This window comes from Mytilus galloprovincialis, chromosome 14 (genome assembly GCF_965363235.1).
Source record: "Mytilus galloprovincialis chromosome 14, xbMytGall1.hap1.1, whole genome shotgun sequence".
NCBI lineage: Eukaryota > Metazoa > Mollusca > Bivalvia > Mytilida > Mytilidae > Mytilus > Mytilus galloprovincialis.
This window is the reverse complement of record NC_134851.1, coordinates 34,274,535-34,292,327: the sequence shown is the minus strand read 5'-3', so window position 1 is coordinate 34,292,327 and position 17,793 is coordinate 34,274,535. Positions and strand designations below refer to the sequence as shown.

The 17,793-nt window shown below is 30.1% G+C and overlaps 1 protein-coding gene across 1 annotated transcript; it reads left to right on the top strand.

The window, feature by feature from the left end:
* The first annotated feature begins 211 nt into the window (after positions 1-211).
* Positions 212-7,009, top strand: LOC143059678 (dnaJ homolog subfamily C member 22-like). The gene is made up of 3 exons (XM_076233219.1): positions 212-649; positions 3,201-3,667; positions 5,551-7,009. Exons 1-3 carry the CDS (start codon positions 265-267, stop codon positions 5,797-5,799), a joined length of 1,101 nt encoding a protein of 366 aa, XP_076089334.1. The 5' UTR covers positions 212-264; the 3' UTR covers positions 5,800-7,009.
* Positions 7,010-17,793: the final 10,784 nt, after the last annotated feature.

The window sequence follows — 17,793 nt, the reverse complement described above, 5'->3', positions numbered from 1 at the left end:
TACTTATAAAATATACTTCTGTATAATAACCAGTTAAACCTATTGTAAGAACTTTTTATATATATATATCTATATTCAACTTAAAAAAAATAAATATTGAATGATAGTATGTTTCATCTACAGAGACATTTACGTCAATTTTATAAGAAAGTTTGGCTCGGAAAACTCATGTTTGTTTTAGGTATATCTTTTTACAGCTGAGTACAACCAACTACCAAAGCGAAAGTGAAACAAAGTTTGAAACAGTTGATTAGAAATCAGAAAATGGCAAATTTAGTCGTCGCATATATTTTATGGTTCTTTGGTGGAGCTTGGGGATTACACCATTTCTATCTTGGACGAGATAGACATGCTTTTATTTGGTGGTCGACTTGGGCTGGATGTTTTGGACTCGGTTGGGTTCGTGATCTCTGGCGGATACCAGAGTATGTTTATGCCGCAAACAAAGATCCTGGATACTTGAAAGATTTAAACGAAAAAGCAAAGCGATATCCAATACCTCAATTTAATATTGTAAGATTTGCAGGAGAAGTGGTTGTTGGTTTCTTATTTGGCATACTGATTCGAATTTGTATTCCAGATGATTATGTTGAGCTGTTCATTGGCCGTGTTCTGTCAATAATTGTGCCTCCATTTGCAGTAGCGATAGGTGAGAAACTACATTATCTGATGCAGGTGCTTCTTTATAATCTCCCGAAATGTTATTGTCTGCTCAACATGGCATGCCAGGAGAAGTAGCCAAATTGACCCTCATAGGCTTTGCATATGGTATCAGTTCCTTCTTGCCCGATACACTTTCCCATATAACAAGTTTGCAAGTCAAGGTCCATTTACACTCTATGCGTTTACACCCAATTTTAAATCAAATTCCAGTTGAATTATTAGAAAATCAGGATTGTTGTTTTAAATTGTTTTGATGTAAATACTGCATGTACAAATCATGTATTAAACTTGGTATGAGTAAAACATTAAAGATTTTAAATGAAAAACACAAAAGATAATTGTTTTTAAAAGCTTGGCCCCTTTGATCTGAAACAATGAAAACAAAAAGTTACAGCAATAGTAATACACTTACCAAAACATGATTTAAATTTATTCAACACAATAAAACATTGTCAGAATCTAACTTTATTTTAAAACAATGAAAAAAGGTTATATCAAAACACTAACCAATTCATGATTAAGATTTATTCAACACAAAATAAAATGGTGTCAGAATCTCATTTTATTTTTCGGCAAAAAAGAATAGGATATATGAGCCCCACAACGATCTTTTATGTATCTTACAATCATTGCAATGCACAGTAACACTAACCAAAACATGATTAAGATTTATTCAACACAAAATAAATCATTGTTAGAATCTCACTTTATTCAGAAACAATGATATTTTATAGCAATACTCCAAAACATTATTTTCAACACATTAGTAAAGACATCTGCAAAGGGCAGATCATTTCAAATTCTATAAGAGCAAAGAAATCCAAAGAATAAAGGATGACATTTTTACTTATACAAGTAAAAATATCTGAATGTCTAAGGGACATAACTCGGCCAATATTATTTTTTAGCCTATACATGTACAATTAAAAAAAAAATTCTTGTATAAGTACATTGTATCCTACAAATTTACTTATATAAGTATATTAATATTACTTTTTCAAGTGTTTAAAAATAACTTGTACAAGTAGTACCCCTGACTGAAGGGGGTAATGTGAATGGGTGTGAACATGTTTTTGGGTGACCAGACCTGGATTCTTTGCATACCTGCATCTACTAAAATGTATTACATGTATAATGAAATGTTTAATCAACGTGTGTTTTGTTTTATATCAGTTCTTCATTACATATAATTAGTCAAAATTTAATTATGATGTTAAACTTTCTTGCTTTCCTCTGGAATTCCCATTGTGACATAAGGAAAAAGGTGACAATGCCTGATGATGTCACATCATTGCACATTGAACATGTTGAAGGAACCCTTTTTTTTTGTTGATCTTTGGAAAAGATGAATTAAACTTGTCTGCATATTGTCATAAAATCATTAGAGAAACAGATTCTACCACTGAATCTCGTGCAATATGATATTTATTCACTCTTGACAATTAAATTTTAAATATTTGAAGGCACGGAAAGCCTCACATTTTCTTGTTATTTAATTCATGATCAAATAGCAAACCAACAAAATCGAAACAATGTTGCATAAAACAGTTATCAGTGATTTATCTTAGTGAGAAAAAATAATACTATCGAAAACACTTGTATTCTGATTTTATTGTGTAGCAGTATAATATTTCCCACAGAACGTAACCAAAAGTTAGCGTACAATAAATTCTAATATTGCACTAGTGCAATAAATTAAAATTCATGACGTCATCAGCGTTTAAATCTTAGTTTAAACCAATTTTTACTGTCAAATATTATAGTGCTATACAATAAAAGGGTTATTGCATGAATATTGGCAAATATTGTCCCTCGTAGAACATACATGTATATTGCACTCACAAGCTCGTGCAATATAAAATTCTACTCGGGACAATATTCCCCAATATTCATGCAATAACCCTATATTATTCCTTCTAACATGTCTAATTTAAACCATGAAACTCACCTTATAAATGGTCAACTAAAGTTGTTGTAGTATTGTTAACTGAAACAAGAAGTTATGAAAGAAAAACAATGAGACATGGCCGTATAATATTTTTATTTGTTCATTGAAAATCATGATTAACACAAGCATATACATGTATATCAAAACCTTTAGTGTGGCAAAAATATATCATACTCAGAACATTTGTATTGGAAATTAAAACAGCCTTTCACAAGCAGAAAATTTAATCATTTCAGGTCTGAGCAAGGTGTCTGTTGAATATCACAAATCTAATTTCTTGTCGTCATTAAAATGATTCAGTAATTTAAGGGATACAAATAGATAAACTGTCACCATGGTCACTTTCGCTTCTCATGTTTTTGTAAGGTGCCTTTTATTTTTCACAACATCCCAACCAAAGAGCAGAAATCTTGATTTATTTTTCCTTATCATAATTATTGGATGAATGGATATAAACATGATAAAAGTAAGTTCATTTTTTATTTTTTTTATGTTCTTGTTTGTCTATCCAAAGTTACAGAATTTGTTTCTTATATCTATTTTCAAATGATTTTATTACATATATTTACCTTTTATTTTCTTATTTCAGGAGTTCATTTAGTTGGAAATGTAAATCCTGAAAAAGTTTCTTTCCAATGGGCATTACTTGGAGCATATATTTCATTTCCTATGTTGACAATAGATTCAGGAAATAACTTGGTATATTCTTCAATACTTTCTGCGATTGCAGTAAACTGGAAGGGGAAAAACTGGAACAGAGACTATATAGAAAAGCGTGGACTTTGTAAAAGAGTGTTTGTATTGACTGTCTGTGGATTGCTATATTTATCTCTTTGGTCAAGTGCAATATATTTTAACGCAACAATTACAACAAAAGAAGGGGATGAAGTTCCATTACGAGAGGCTATAAATAACTTTTTTACCTCCCCTGCATGGGCGGATACTAAAGAATCATTTAGAAATTTATATAAATATTACCAAGAACATGGCTGGGAAAATTTATATAACAAAATAGTAGATTCTTTAGATCCGTTAGGAGAATCCAAAGCATATAAGGTAAGTTCTAGAACCTTTAGTTATATTTATACATGTACATTGTACATGTATGATCTATAGTTGCTTTTGTCTCTGTGGATAGTTGTCCCATTTTTATTTGTATCACATCATGTTATATTCATGATATTTATTTATATACATGTACATGTATATTTCTCAGTAAAAAGTTCTGATTTTTCCAACATAAGTTTGATAACAATACTAGATTTTTCTGCGTTTAAAAGTCTGTACGAGTGTACCCTTGGTTTTGCCCAAAATTGTGTACTCCTGCACATATTATCAGATATTATGAATGTACTCCTTAGTTCAGCTGCCAATATTACAGTGACTGTGTTAAAGCACAAATTTATATCAACAGATAAGGTTCTCTGAGCTTGCTTCTAGCATCTGAAAGCATTCTTGGGTATGAAATTTCTCTATATATATATACTGTAATTTCAGAAATTATTGTGATGTTTTTATTATCATGATTATTGCGAAAAATGCGACAGGGTTGTAATCACAGTAATTAAAACTTGCAGTTTGAAATATTTTATATGAATCAAACAGGATTTTTCTGAATATCGCAAACATTGAAATCGCCTTTTTTGTCTAAAATAACAAAATTGCAATATTTATATAAACATTGATAAATGCATGCAATAATTTCTGAATTTACAGTATACAATGGTATATGTACATACAATATTATACAAACATGATAAACAAAAGGAAATATATATGTGTGATTGGTAAACTATCATGACCAGTCATGGGACTTACTTACATGTAAATGAGTGATTTTCTAAATCACTGATTCAAGTAGCATTATTTCCATAAAGTTTGGAATTAAGATGTTGTCTTTCTTTAATAATCACCTATTTAAGTAGTATACATAATAATCACTAGAAGAAGTGATTTAATTTTACTGTAGCTTTAAATATAGAATACTAATGATCCAGGGACTAATTATGTTTCTAAACTTATCAGAACCAACATCTGTGTTGTCTAGAATGACCAGGTCATTTCAGGTGATGACCTTGTACTGAATCTAGGATAATGACATACAAATCACTTGTTTAAGTAACATACCTCAATTTCCTTCCCAAAAATCACTTCTTTAAGTATCATTATTTTAATAACCCCCACTAATTTCAACACCCCGGAACAGTGAAATTTTTATCCTGAACAGTAGAATTTTATTACATAACCTGAAAGATGAAACCTTGAACTTTACAGGAAAAATACTCCCACTGCTGGGAAAAATCTGTCAAAAGTATCAGCTCATTATGTAAAGCCATTATTACAGCATTTTTTCAACTAAAATAGAATTTGCAGCTAAATGATAGCATTAAAGGCATAAACCTGGCTACTTAAAAGAAGCAAAAAATACATTTTTTTCAATTTTACTAATGAAAAGATATTATTTAAACCTATGTGTTTGAAATTTTGGTAAAACTACAAAATCACAACTTGAGACAAAACTTCAAATTTGCTACTCAAATAAGTGATTTAAAAATCACTTATATCAGTTAGTCCCCTGACTGACTATACGCTGTAATATCTTTGCAAAGATTAGTATACTTAAAGAAAATTATAATATCAATAGAAAGGAAATATAATAAGGTATTGATCATGTTGATAGGGTAATTGTAATCTAAATATTCCTTTTTTTTCAAATAATCGACAGAAATCTGGGATATATCCAAATTTTTATATTACATGTCTTTGTAATTTGATTTTAGTGTCATGTTTTGCTTGAAATTGCTTATATTAAGATAGGATTGAAAGCCAAACTGATCAATCAGAAAACACCCTTGTATATTCACATGACCAATAAGTGTGGATATATATTCTCATGTCTTTAAAAATATCAGTTTAAAATAATCTAAATTTTTTTTTAGGATTTAGGCGTGCATGAAAATGCTTCGGAAGAGGAGATTAAAAAATCATATAAAAAATTAGTGAAACAATGGCATCCAGATAAACACATGAAAGAGACGGATCCAGATAAAAAAGCTGAAGCACAGAAAAGATTTATAGAAATACAAGAAGCATATGAAACACTGTCTTCAATAAAGTTGAACCGAGCAAGGAGAAACAAGAAATCAAGATCATCTAGTCAAGATCATAGAGAACACACAGAATTCTAAACTTTTGATTTTTTTGCAAGAATTCAAGAACTTTTTATCAGTATAAAAATGTTTGAAATGGCTCAAACCCAGGAAATTCTAAATTTAGTGAAATTGTAAAAATTGGGGTTCTTTTTTAGAAGTGTTTGTGGTGGTAAAAGGATATACACATATTTTGTTCAATGTACTTTATGATACAGTTTCCATAGTAAAAATAATTAGTCAAACAATGATTATGGTTACTAGATCTTTTGTCATCTTTTGTGAAATTAATTAAAGGGTATGGGCCTTCTATAGTTTCATTTACATATTTTCATTTCATTATATCTTGTAGCTGCTATATATTCCTTTGTCATCCAAACATTATAAAAATTTGAAAACTGATCTCAAAAATAGATCTGTTGATTCTTTTCAGTCTCAAGGCGTACATGGTACATAGTCATGTGCATGTTGCTTCATAACCTGAAAGAAACATTCAGAGAATCTCTTGCATATCTATTTTTAAAAGAATTAAATGCTTCTTTTTGTAACTTCGTCATGTTCATTGGGGTGTAAAAGTGTTGACCGAAGTCAATTTGTATGAAGCGCGGTCAATGGTTTTACAACCCTATGGAGTTACAAAAAGAAGCATTCAATACTTATAATAACATTTTTTAGCCATTTGTGTTAGCTAGGATCATGAAAACACGATTTTTATCAAGTTTTTATTTTATTTTCCTGTGCACTTTATTGTGAGACCTCGTGTCATCATGAATGATAAATTTTATTGTGTAATGAAATTGCTTAAGGAATAATGCGAGATTGCAGTGTAGCCAATCAGAATAACGTATTATAATGATACATACATCTAATTATTACCTAATAACATCTAATATGATGTGAATATTAGTTTTTTTTTTAATATAATATTTGTTTTTTTCCATCATGTCCATGACATGTTAAATTAGTATACATGTATATACAATTTGTTTAAAAGTAAGTTATAAGTTAAATGCAATCAGTTCATGCTTAACCCTTTCCCTTTCATGCATTTTAGACCTTTACTTATCGAAAATACATTATCGAAGTTTAAATGAATACAGAATTCGCATCAATGGTCATACACATGCCATGTTGGGCTCAAATGAAAGATAATTGGTAAAATATTTCAAAAAAATTAAGTTTGAAGATAATTCGTCATTTTTTGGTCACATGGTATATTTCCAAAAGTCACGTGACTGTTGGAGAAAAAGTGAAAAAATACGAAATCCTTGGGCAAAAAGTTGTGCAGAGACATATTGGTGGGCTAATAGGGTCAGGTTTTGATGGAAACACAATGCCTCGAGTCTGTTGAAGCCATATAAGTTATCATAGTGGTATAAATAGACGCATAACGTGCTATAGGCCTTGAAATATCGATGTCCGTAACATTCAAAATAATTGATTTTAGACGCTCTTTTTGTCCGATTTCAAACTTGGACCCTAGTTATTTGTCTAATTCGTTTTCAAACAATCAGCAACCTAAACTTTGTTTTTACAAGGAAAAATTCATTGAATTACCAATGTTAGCTCGATCTGGGACACCCTTGACCGAGCCCGATGGAGCAAAGGGGGTAAAAAGGGGGGGGGGCAATTTTGCACACACATTCTTTTAAAAAAAAAATCGTAGGTTTCCTTTTTGAAATTGAAAGTAAAGTTAAGTTAAGTTACATTTAATACACTCCGGCAGTGAGATTCGAACTCTCAATCTTAGCGCCTTGAGATAGATCAGCGTACCCCTGCGCCACTGGCATTGTAGTGAATTTATCGAAATTTAAGTACTTAAGTCTACTACTACGAAAGAAATGAAGAAAAAAAAAATAATATAAAGATTCTCACCCAGTTTGTTTTCTTTTTGGAATTATGTGTTCAGATGATAATTTTTTGTTGCCAAATGCATGATTTTTACACAAATTTAGGAGGAATCCACTCTTTAAACTGTCATTTTTTCATTGAAATATACATGTTTCTTTATTCAAACAAAAGTGTTTTCAACTTTAGTATACCGCAACACTTACGAAACCATGTTTTGTTACATCTATTTCAACTTTGCCAAAAAAATTCAGAATATTTTAGCGGTTTTTGTCTCTTTTCTCATAATATCTTTAAGAAATGACTTCAGATTTTTAGCGTAATTCAAGTTTGTGATTGCGCTGCTACACTAAAAATTACATTTGCAACTAGTGTACTAGTTAGAACTATTACTTTAATACTATTCTTCAAAAACTCACTGCACAGTTATTGAAAAAAAGACATAAATCCTCTTAAAAGAGCAGTTTTCTTTGCACTTCTTTTTGAGAATATCCCTCAAAATTCGAAGAAAAATAAATGGTTTTTACAGAAAAATTACACATCAGTAAGGGGCGACTTGTTTATTAACTAATAATGATAGAGGTTTGATGCACATTAAATCGCATTGCTGGTTATCTGAGGATTAATTAGAGCCCTTAACTACATCTGTACGTCAGCAAATGGCGATTAAACATGTCTAAATGTCTCAAAAAAATCTTGAAATTGGTTTCACCGGTAAGCTGTACCGGTGTGAAAGGGAGAGGGTTAAAGGTAAAGGGAGTGAGATAACACTCCTGGAATGTTCTTGTTTTCATGGGATTTTGCATTGTATCATGATTAAACCTAATTGTGCTTACATTGTATATATACAAGCTTAAAATAAATAAAAACAATCTAAAAATGTTATATAGAAAATGATGATCTGATAATTAATGCATTGTAATATGCATGCACATAAGGATATAATTTGTTGATTTTGAAAGATGAAATGACAAATAGATTATGTTTTTGTTTATTTTATTTGTGTATTTTAGACTATTCCTGAAAATTTTAAATATGTTGGCTTTGTTTTTTTGTATGCCAATGTATTTTGCCTACAGTTACATATAAGTCCAGCTGTTGGCAGCATTTATCCAATAAATAAAAACCATTTACATGTATTTATATCTAATTGTTATTCTACAAACAAAGTTCTTGTCATTAAAAAACCTAGTAATCATTCATGTTACAATATTTTTTTTTCATTTTCAATAAATCATGAGAGAAATTTATCCATTTTGCTAGAAGCCACAACAGTATTGTAGTATGTTGTTACACATATCAGTCCAAAACCACTTTCTATATGTTTTTATTGTATTATTGTCTGATGTTTGTTATAAATTTACCTTTTGAAGTCTATATTTGTAGAAAGATGTGAATATCCTAATCAAAATACTGCCATCCTGGGTTAATCATGGCCTATTTTATAGCTGTGTTAGAATTTATATATATATTATGTTGTGCCAATATACTTTAAAGAACTAATTTTGTTTAATATTTTATTTGATAATAAAATTGCAAAATAGGATCTTTACTTATAGAATTGAATTTTTAAGTAAAGCAGAATCAGGAACAAGATAAGGGCAAAGAATAATACTAAATAACAAATAACAAATAAATGGCTGGACCTTAGAAATTGTAACAATTGGGAAAAAAAGTTTTATTTATGATATTTTTTCTAAAACTTTATTTTGTGGAAAAAAAAACCTTTGTACGTACTGTGGACACTTCTGATGATAAGTTGTTCCATTATATTAAATGTAATCAACGATTTTGAAAGAGTTCATTTAGGTGGTACATAACGCTACAGGGAGATAACTCTGTTAAATCAACTGAACGTTTTAATCACATTCTTTTATCAAGAAAACATGAAGCTTCTAAATTATCAAAATTAATGATGTCAAACTGCTATGTATCAAACCATTTTTTTTCTGATAACGTGTCTGGTTCAGGTTTTTTGAAGTTTTTGTCAAAGGGTCAAAGTAAATATTTTGTCAATATTTTATGAAAATTAATGTGACTGTTATTTGATTTTTTTGTTATGATTCTATTCTAGGACATGTAGGAGATTGTAATCTCTTTGTATAAACTTTTGTAAATCTCATTTGCTTGTTGAAATATTAATTTCAAATGCCTCTATAACCATAGTTACATTCTTTGAAAATAAACCCTTATTTCTTACAATTTTATTTTCATATCGTATAGTTTAAATAATATTTAATAAAATTTGTCAGGGAATGATTACTTATTTTTTATGTTACTCAGAGTCTCTGATGTCATATATCTGTGAAATTATGTTCCCAAATTATGTGGATCAGTCTTTTTTTTTCTTTTTTGGACATGTTGTTTTATGTATTAGTTTGTGATTAGGTCTGGTTTATGCTGAACCACTAGTAGTAAGTCAAAGATATTTGGTATGCAGTTGTATTAGTATTGCACATCTCATTACCATGAAGATTATTTTGCCCTGCCCCCAAAGTTATTGTCTATTGACTTTGAAATTTTGCTTAATCTTTATATATATTTGTTTGTGATTAAGTTAGTTTATGAGGAACCACTAGTGGTAAGTTAACGATAATTGGTATGCAGTTGTATAAGCATTCACATATCTCATTTCCATGGAGATTTTTTGGCCCTGCCCCTTCAGTCATGGTCTATTTACTTTGAAATATTTGATTAGTTTTCATGTATTAGTCTGCGATTTGGTCCGTTTATGGGGAACCACCAGTAGTTAGTTAATGATAATTAGTATGCAGTTGCATAAGCATTGATACATCTCATTTCCATGGAGATCATTTTGCCCTGCCTCCTCAGTCATGGTCTATTGACTTTATAACTTTAAAGCATAGTTTTTATGTATTAGTTTGTGATTAGGTTGGTTTATGGAAAAACACTAGTTGTAGGTCAATGGTATTTGGTATGCAGTTGTTTTAGCATTGGCACATCTCATTTCCATGGAGATTTTTTAGCCATGTACCTTCAATCATGGTTCATTGACTTTGAATATTTGCAAAACTTACATGTTAAAATGTTGCTACATTTTCATATTTGCATTATCTAAATTACAAAAAAGTGAGACTTATCTCTGTGATAACAGTTATAATAATTTACTGTACGCCATATGTGTTAACTTCTCAGCCAATGTGTGATACAGAAATATTTGATTTTTTTGTATCATTAAAGTATCTCCCTTAACACAGATCATAACTGAAATGCTTTTCATTGTATATGAGAAATGAATTTCTCCATAGTTCCAACATTAAGATATGGCTTCTGTTACAATTTTTTTTTATACAAAAAAATGTTCTAATGTATTCTTGATAAGAATATAATGAGTTTTTAATTTTATATCATAATTTAATTTGCATGTTCATAAGGGTAAAACCACCATCGTTTTTAGGTTAATTGCATGAAATGTAATCAAAACCTTATGTGACTGACTTGATATCTAATTCTTCCAAGGCTTATCACTACATTTTTGATCATTACATTCTATACATCCTGTCCATGAACATTTCCCAAAATTTATTGATGTAATATATTCTCAGATATTCAAGGCACAAAATGATGTGCGATTGTCAAGAAAATTACATAACGTTTGCAAGGTGTAGGAATCTTATATCTGTTCCAAAAATATAACGATGTAATTTTTAATGCTATATTTAAGAATAAGAGTTATCTTCCTTTGAACAGAACAGTTGTAATATCAACTAACAACCAATGCAATATTTAATTTTACTTCCCACTGATAAATTGATAAATTAACTGTATAGTGCTTACAAGCACTTTGATTTGCCTATTAGTCTTTATTAAATTGACCTGTTTTTTTTTAATGTGCAGAATTTTTCTTTGTTTCAAATAAAGAAATACTTTGCATGAGCAAAATAATTTTTTTCCTTTTTCAGTACTACAGCGTAAATTTCACAAAACAGCCATCAAAGAAGTATACCAAGTGACTGTTCATTCTTTTACAATCTTGAGTAACCTTGTCACCTCAAATTTCCAAAACAATTTTATAGGAACACTAAATAAAAAAAATAGTGCATTGAAACTTCTGCAATGAAATGCAGATTTAATTTCCAACAAGTGTCAAATATATTTTGTTCTACCCTTATTAACATGAAACCAGATATGAAACCAGATGTGAAACCAGATGTGACATACTTTGTTTTGATGTTTTTATATCATAGCCCTTTGGCCTTTATAAGGAACATACACTTAAAAAAGGCTGAACATTCTTCAGTTGAACTCTTTTTAGTGGCTTATTATAATAAGAATTTATTTATAAATATTATATTTATTGACTTCAATCTGTAGTAAGATCTTAAATTTTTGTAAATTCACAAGCATATTTATGTATTTGTATCTATAGTTTTTAGCCAATGAAATATCACTTTTTGACAAAATCAAACTGTTTCCTACTTTGTCATGACCAGTGCTAGATTGATCTGTATTATCTTTATATTTTCCTTTATTGTGAATCTAAATTTGTTTTGTTAACATGTTTTGCTTTTTATTGCTTTTTATTAATTCTAGCAAATATAGTATATTTAATGAATGGCTATTATCAATTTTGAATTTATTGAACCATAAAACTAATTTTTGACTCTTCACATTAAATAATCCGTGAAGCAGATTATGTAAAATGTGAAGAGTCAAAAATTAGTTTTATGGTTCAATAAAATTAAAATAAATTATTGCCATTCATTACAAATAAATTTCTATCAAAACTAAGTACTTTTTATATTATTTATATTAAGAATAACAACGTACACACATGTTGCCGTATGAATACACAACGTCAAAGTGGGCGTGTCGCCATCAAAATTGACAACATTGAAAATAAAACTAATAATTTTAATCAATCAGAAGACAGTAAAAACACAAAATTTATTTATTTAAGATTAACAATTCTTGCAGACCTTACGAAACTCATGAAATCATTATTCATACTGACTTTGTATATGCTGTCCTGAACCACTACCCACTGGATGTCCAACTTTGGTTGAGTCTTTACTTTTTCATGAACAGTGCTAGATGGATATGTATTTTCCTTATATTTTCCTTTATTTTGAATCTAAATTTGTTTTGTTAACATATGTTTTGCTTTTTGTATAGATCTTTGAATTTTAACTAAATTCCAACAAATATAGTATATCTCAGCTTCACAATTGTTCATTACAAACCTATGAAACCATTATGCATACTGCTTTTTATATATGCTGTCCTGAGCTACGCCATGGATGTCCAACTATGTTGAATCTTGACTTTTTGGTGAACAAATAAACACTTTGATCATAATCATCTCAAATTTGTTTTTTGCTGGTCCTGAACATTAGAAACCGGCTATTTAATAAATGGATTTATGTTTATCTACGAAATTTCATTATTTTGTATGCCTCATCTACATGTTCTGTTAGTCTGCACATCTTATAGTCTCTCAATATCATAATTACCGTTAGTCTTTCAATCAGCTAGAAGTTGGCTGATTTAAAAAAAAAATGTTATGTTGGGAGAAAATTGCATCTGTATGGAAACAACTGTAATGGATTTGAGAATTTGCAAGGAAAAACATTCTGGGGTACTAAAAGGTCTAATCTAAAACCAAGGGAAACACATCAACTATTATAGGAAAACAATCAATGTAGTTTACCATGAAGTTTTGTTCACACCAACATAAATATTAAGAGCCGATGTTTAAAAGAATAAATATTCCATTTGATTTACGACAAGAGACATTATTATTTTAGTTCTTGTTTTTGCAAGAGCCCAAACTTCTTTTTGATTGGCTAATATTTCAAATTCATCTTGAAGGGAATCGGTGGAATTGCTTTGTAGGTGCAGGTCTTTCAATTACATGATTTTAGTGCGGATCCAAAGTTGTCTTTTTGTGAAATGTGAGACATGATCTATCAAGCTGTTGCATATTTCTCAAATTCCTATTTTCATCACATAACAATACACTTCTGTATATAAGGAGCCAATGAGATAACGATCCACCAACATCCATATGAAGTGGAATGAAGCAAGTTAAGTGCAGTATTTTGTACATTATCTATCCTACATTGTTTTCTTGCACAAACCTAATAATATCATTCCGTGAATTCATTATTTTTCGTTGAAAACCAATTTTCGTCGGTTTCGGGGGTACAGGTCAACCACGAGTACAGACGTTCAACGAATCGCACATTTTTAATAGACTTTGTATATTAGGATTGGGAAAACCACGAAATCAAATACCTACGAATATACAGTCACGTTTTTCAGAAATCCACGAGAATTGATACCCACGAAAATAAACGAATCCACAGTATCTGAAAACAAAATAAAAGGCTATTCAGATACATTGCAACATAAACATTGAGTGTGATTGCTGTCAATTAAAGTCAGATTGTTCTGCCCATCAACCGATATTATGATAAACTGAGTCAAGTACAGATTTGGCAGAGTGGTCTTTGTAGTCCATTTTCAGCGATTACTAGCCTGTCGTCACTGTCTTTAACCCCCACTTCTCACTATAACATGTATAACCAATGGGGACACTATGTTTGGGATATGCTATAATTGTAAGGTATATATGTCTTTCTGGCTGATTTCATTTAAACTCGACATCAGTGTGAGCCAAGACTCCGTGTTGAAGGCCGTATATTGACCTATAATGGTTTACTTTTTTTTTAAATTGTTATTTGGATGGAGAGTTGTCTCATTGGCACTCACACCACATCTTCCTATATCTATTGTACGTTTTGAGGGTAAATTATCTGGTCTTTTTCCTTACTCCGGCAGCTGGCTTCATACTTTAATTGAAACATTTAGAGAATCTCTTACAAATCATCTATATAATCACGACTACTTTGTTCTTACAGTAACATTTTAATTTTTTTCTGAGACTTCATTTTTGGATGATTTATCTTGTCTGATAGAAATCTGTTTACAACATAATGCATCTGTTCCATAATCTAAAATCTCGAAAAAGTTGAACTTTTGAACATGATCCTTAATTTACTGGAGCACATCTATACTATATTTTCATGAACTGAATACAAAGAGGGAACAATTCAATCTCATATAATGAAGACATTTCAAGTTTTTAGTTCATAAAAAACGGCAACAGGAATTCTGCCATAATTGATAACATGTAGGTCATCAGTGAAAATCATTTATGACATTCTAGTAGTCAGTGAAAATCATTTATGACATTCTAGTAGTAAGCAGATGACAAATAGTGTGTATGATCAGTATAGGATTGCATCACAAACGATAATAAAACAAAAAAATTGGATTAGGAATTGTACAAAACTGTTTATGAATAATTTTTCTCATAGATGTTATTTTTTGGGAAAACTCTTTGTACTGTGGACGCTTCTCATAATAGTACGATCTATAATATTGTAGGATATTTGATTAACCATCGCAAAATAGTACATTAAATACCGAGTTGGGTGTCTTCTATAGAGATGATTTTTTAACTAAATAAACAATCTGACTGCTATACGATTTCTTTTTTTGCTTCTATTTTTAGAGGTATTATCTCTTTGGCTAGACTTTTGTAAATTGATTTGTGAGTAGAAATATTAATTTTATTTAGCTTCTTTTTCATGATCGTTATCATCCTTTAGAGATAAACCGATATTCATTCCAATTTTATTTTAATCATCTTAGGATATTATTATTCAATAAAAGAGGTTTAGAGGGAATGATCACTTCGGATTTATCAATTTCTACCAAATTGAATGCTATAATATTGAATATCTTTATTAGTTTATGGATCTTTTTTTCTGTATTTACAATACGCAGATTAAATCTGAAAAATCAAAACAGATTCCTCCTACATATATTATTCTATTTTTTAAAAGAAAGTTATCTAGCATTTTATGACTTAAGACCTAATTTACTTGTTGAAATGTACTATAAGGTTGTTTATATGTTGTTTTTCTCTGTCCTGAGTGTATTTGCATTTTATTGTACTGTATTCCTTTTCACGTAATGTTGCCATTTTTGCAGTATTTTTAACAATTCATATCAGCAGGAGATTTGGGTAGTCATAAAACCATGTTCCACCCAACATTTGTTCTTTAAATATCCTGTACCAAGCCAGAAATGTGGCCGTTGTTATCAAATAGTCTATTTTTAGGTATGTTTGCGGTTGTTTTTGTAGCAGCTCGGTGTTTCTGTATTTCCCTTGTTTTCCTCTTATAATTGATAAGTTTCCCTTAGTTTTTGTTTGTGACTCAGATTTGTTTCAATTAATATAAAAAGAAGATGTGGTATGATTGCCAATGAGACAACTCTCTATAAGAGACCAAATGTCACATAAATTAGCATCATAAGTCACCGTACGGCCTACAACAATTAGCAAAGCCCGTACCACATAGTCAGCTATAAAAGGCCCCGAAAAGACAAATGTTAAACAAATCAAGCGAGAAAACTTACGGCCTAATTTATGTACAAAACATTAACGAATAACAAATTTGTCACACATCAACAAACGACAACCACTGAAATACTGGCTCCTGACTTGGGACAGACACATACATACATAATGTTGCGGGGTGAACAAGTCAGCGGGATCACAACCCTCTCCTTAACCTGGGATAGTGGTGTAACAGTAAAACATAAAAACGAACTATAAAAATCGGTTGAAAAGGCTTAACTCATCAGAGGAATACAAATAAAAATACATTTAAGTTGATTGATGACTATTGAATAGCGCTATAATATTATTGCCTTATTTTACATTGCCATAAAGTACTGCTGCCATTTATATAAGAATGTTTACGTTTAGTTTAATATAACATGTTTGCTGACCAATTTGTCAACACTTACTGAAGACAAAATTTAATGTAAAATTTACTCATAAGCTGTTATCTATGATTATATATCTGAAATGATTTATAATACTAATACTAGAATCTAAGGTATTTGTTTTTTTCTCACTGAATATAATGATTTTTATACAACTGCAAAAATATTTTTTTTTCTCGTATATTGGTATCACGTCGTCGTCGTCAGCGTCGTCCGAAGACGGATGGTTTACGGATGATAACTTTAGTATAAGTAAATAGAAATCAATAAAATTTTAATATAAGGTTTATAACGACTAACAGAAGGTTAGGATTGATTTTGGGGGTTATGGTCCAAACACTTTATCACAAGAGGCCCAAAAAGGGTCAAAATAAGTATTTTTCTAGTTTCGAGACAATAACTTGTGTGTAAGTGTTTGGATCTTTCCGAAATTGTACCACAAGGTTCCATTCCAAACTAGGAAGGTTGGGATTGATTTTTGGGTTATGGCCCAAACTGTTTAGGAATTAGGGGCAGTAAAGGGGCCAAAAACAATACTTTTCTTATACTTTGTATAAATTGCTTATTTCTTGACCAATTTCAATGGGGGTTTATTCTAGAATTCTTGGGGTTCTTAAATATGCTGAATCTAACCGTGTATTAAGTTTTTTGGAATTTGGTCCCCGTTTTTAGATTGATCCAAAGGGTCCAAAATTAAACTTTGTTTGATTTCATCAAAAATTGAACTATTGAGGTTCTTTGATATGCCGAATCTAACCGTGTATTAAGATTTTTAATTTTGGGTACCGTTTCTAAATTTTTCCACATTGAGATCAAAAGGGTCCAAAATTAAACTTTGTTTGATAACATCAAAAATTGAATTCTTGGGATTCTTTGATATGCTGAATCAATCCATGGTCATGTATCTAAATTTTAGATATTGGACCATAATAGTTAAATTTTTAAATTTTTTAAGTTCATAATTAGATCATATTCCTTCTGTGTCAAAAACCATTGCTGTGTCAACTATTTAATTTTTTTTAACTAATTTTAATTAACTACAAAAACTACTATGCGATAAATTTTGATAGCATTGTTTCTATGCAGAATTTCGAAAACCTAATAATGAACCCAAAATTTATGATTGTTGTACTACAATCTCAATGATGAAGATAAATGCATGGACAATTTTTTAAATTTACAATCGTCGTGTTTAAAATAATCTCAAAATAGATTTAAACTTTTGTACGACAGACGCCCGTTTCGTCTACGACAGAATGACCACTGACACTCGAATTTAAACAGTTAAAGGGGCTAAATAAAGTATAAAGTTATGCAGCATTTACGAGGTTTTCCAATTAAATGCAGCTAGGTAAAGCTTTA

Bases quoted from the DNA above. Each gene is read 5' to 3' on its own strand.
- LOC143059678 (XM_076233219.1), top strand. From the start codon at position 265: ATGGCAAATTTAGTCGTCGCATATATTTTATGGTTCTTTGGTGGAGCT. The intron at 650-3,200 runs GTGAGAAACTAC...TTCTTATTTCAG, and splicing joins TCCATTTGCAGTAGCGATAG to GAGTTCATTTAGTTGGAAAT. The intron at 3,668-5,550 runs GTAAGTTCTAGA...ATTTTTTTTTAG, and splicing joins GAGAATCCAAAGCATATAAG to GATTTAGGCGTGCATGAAAA.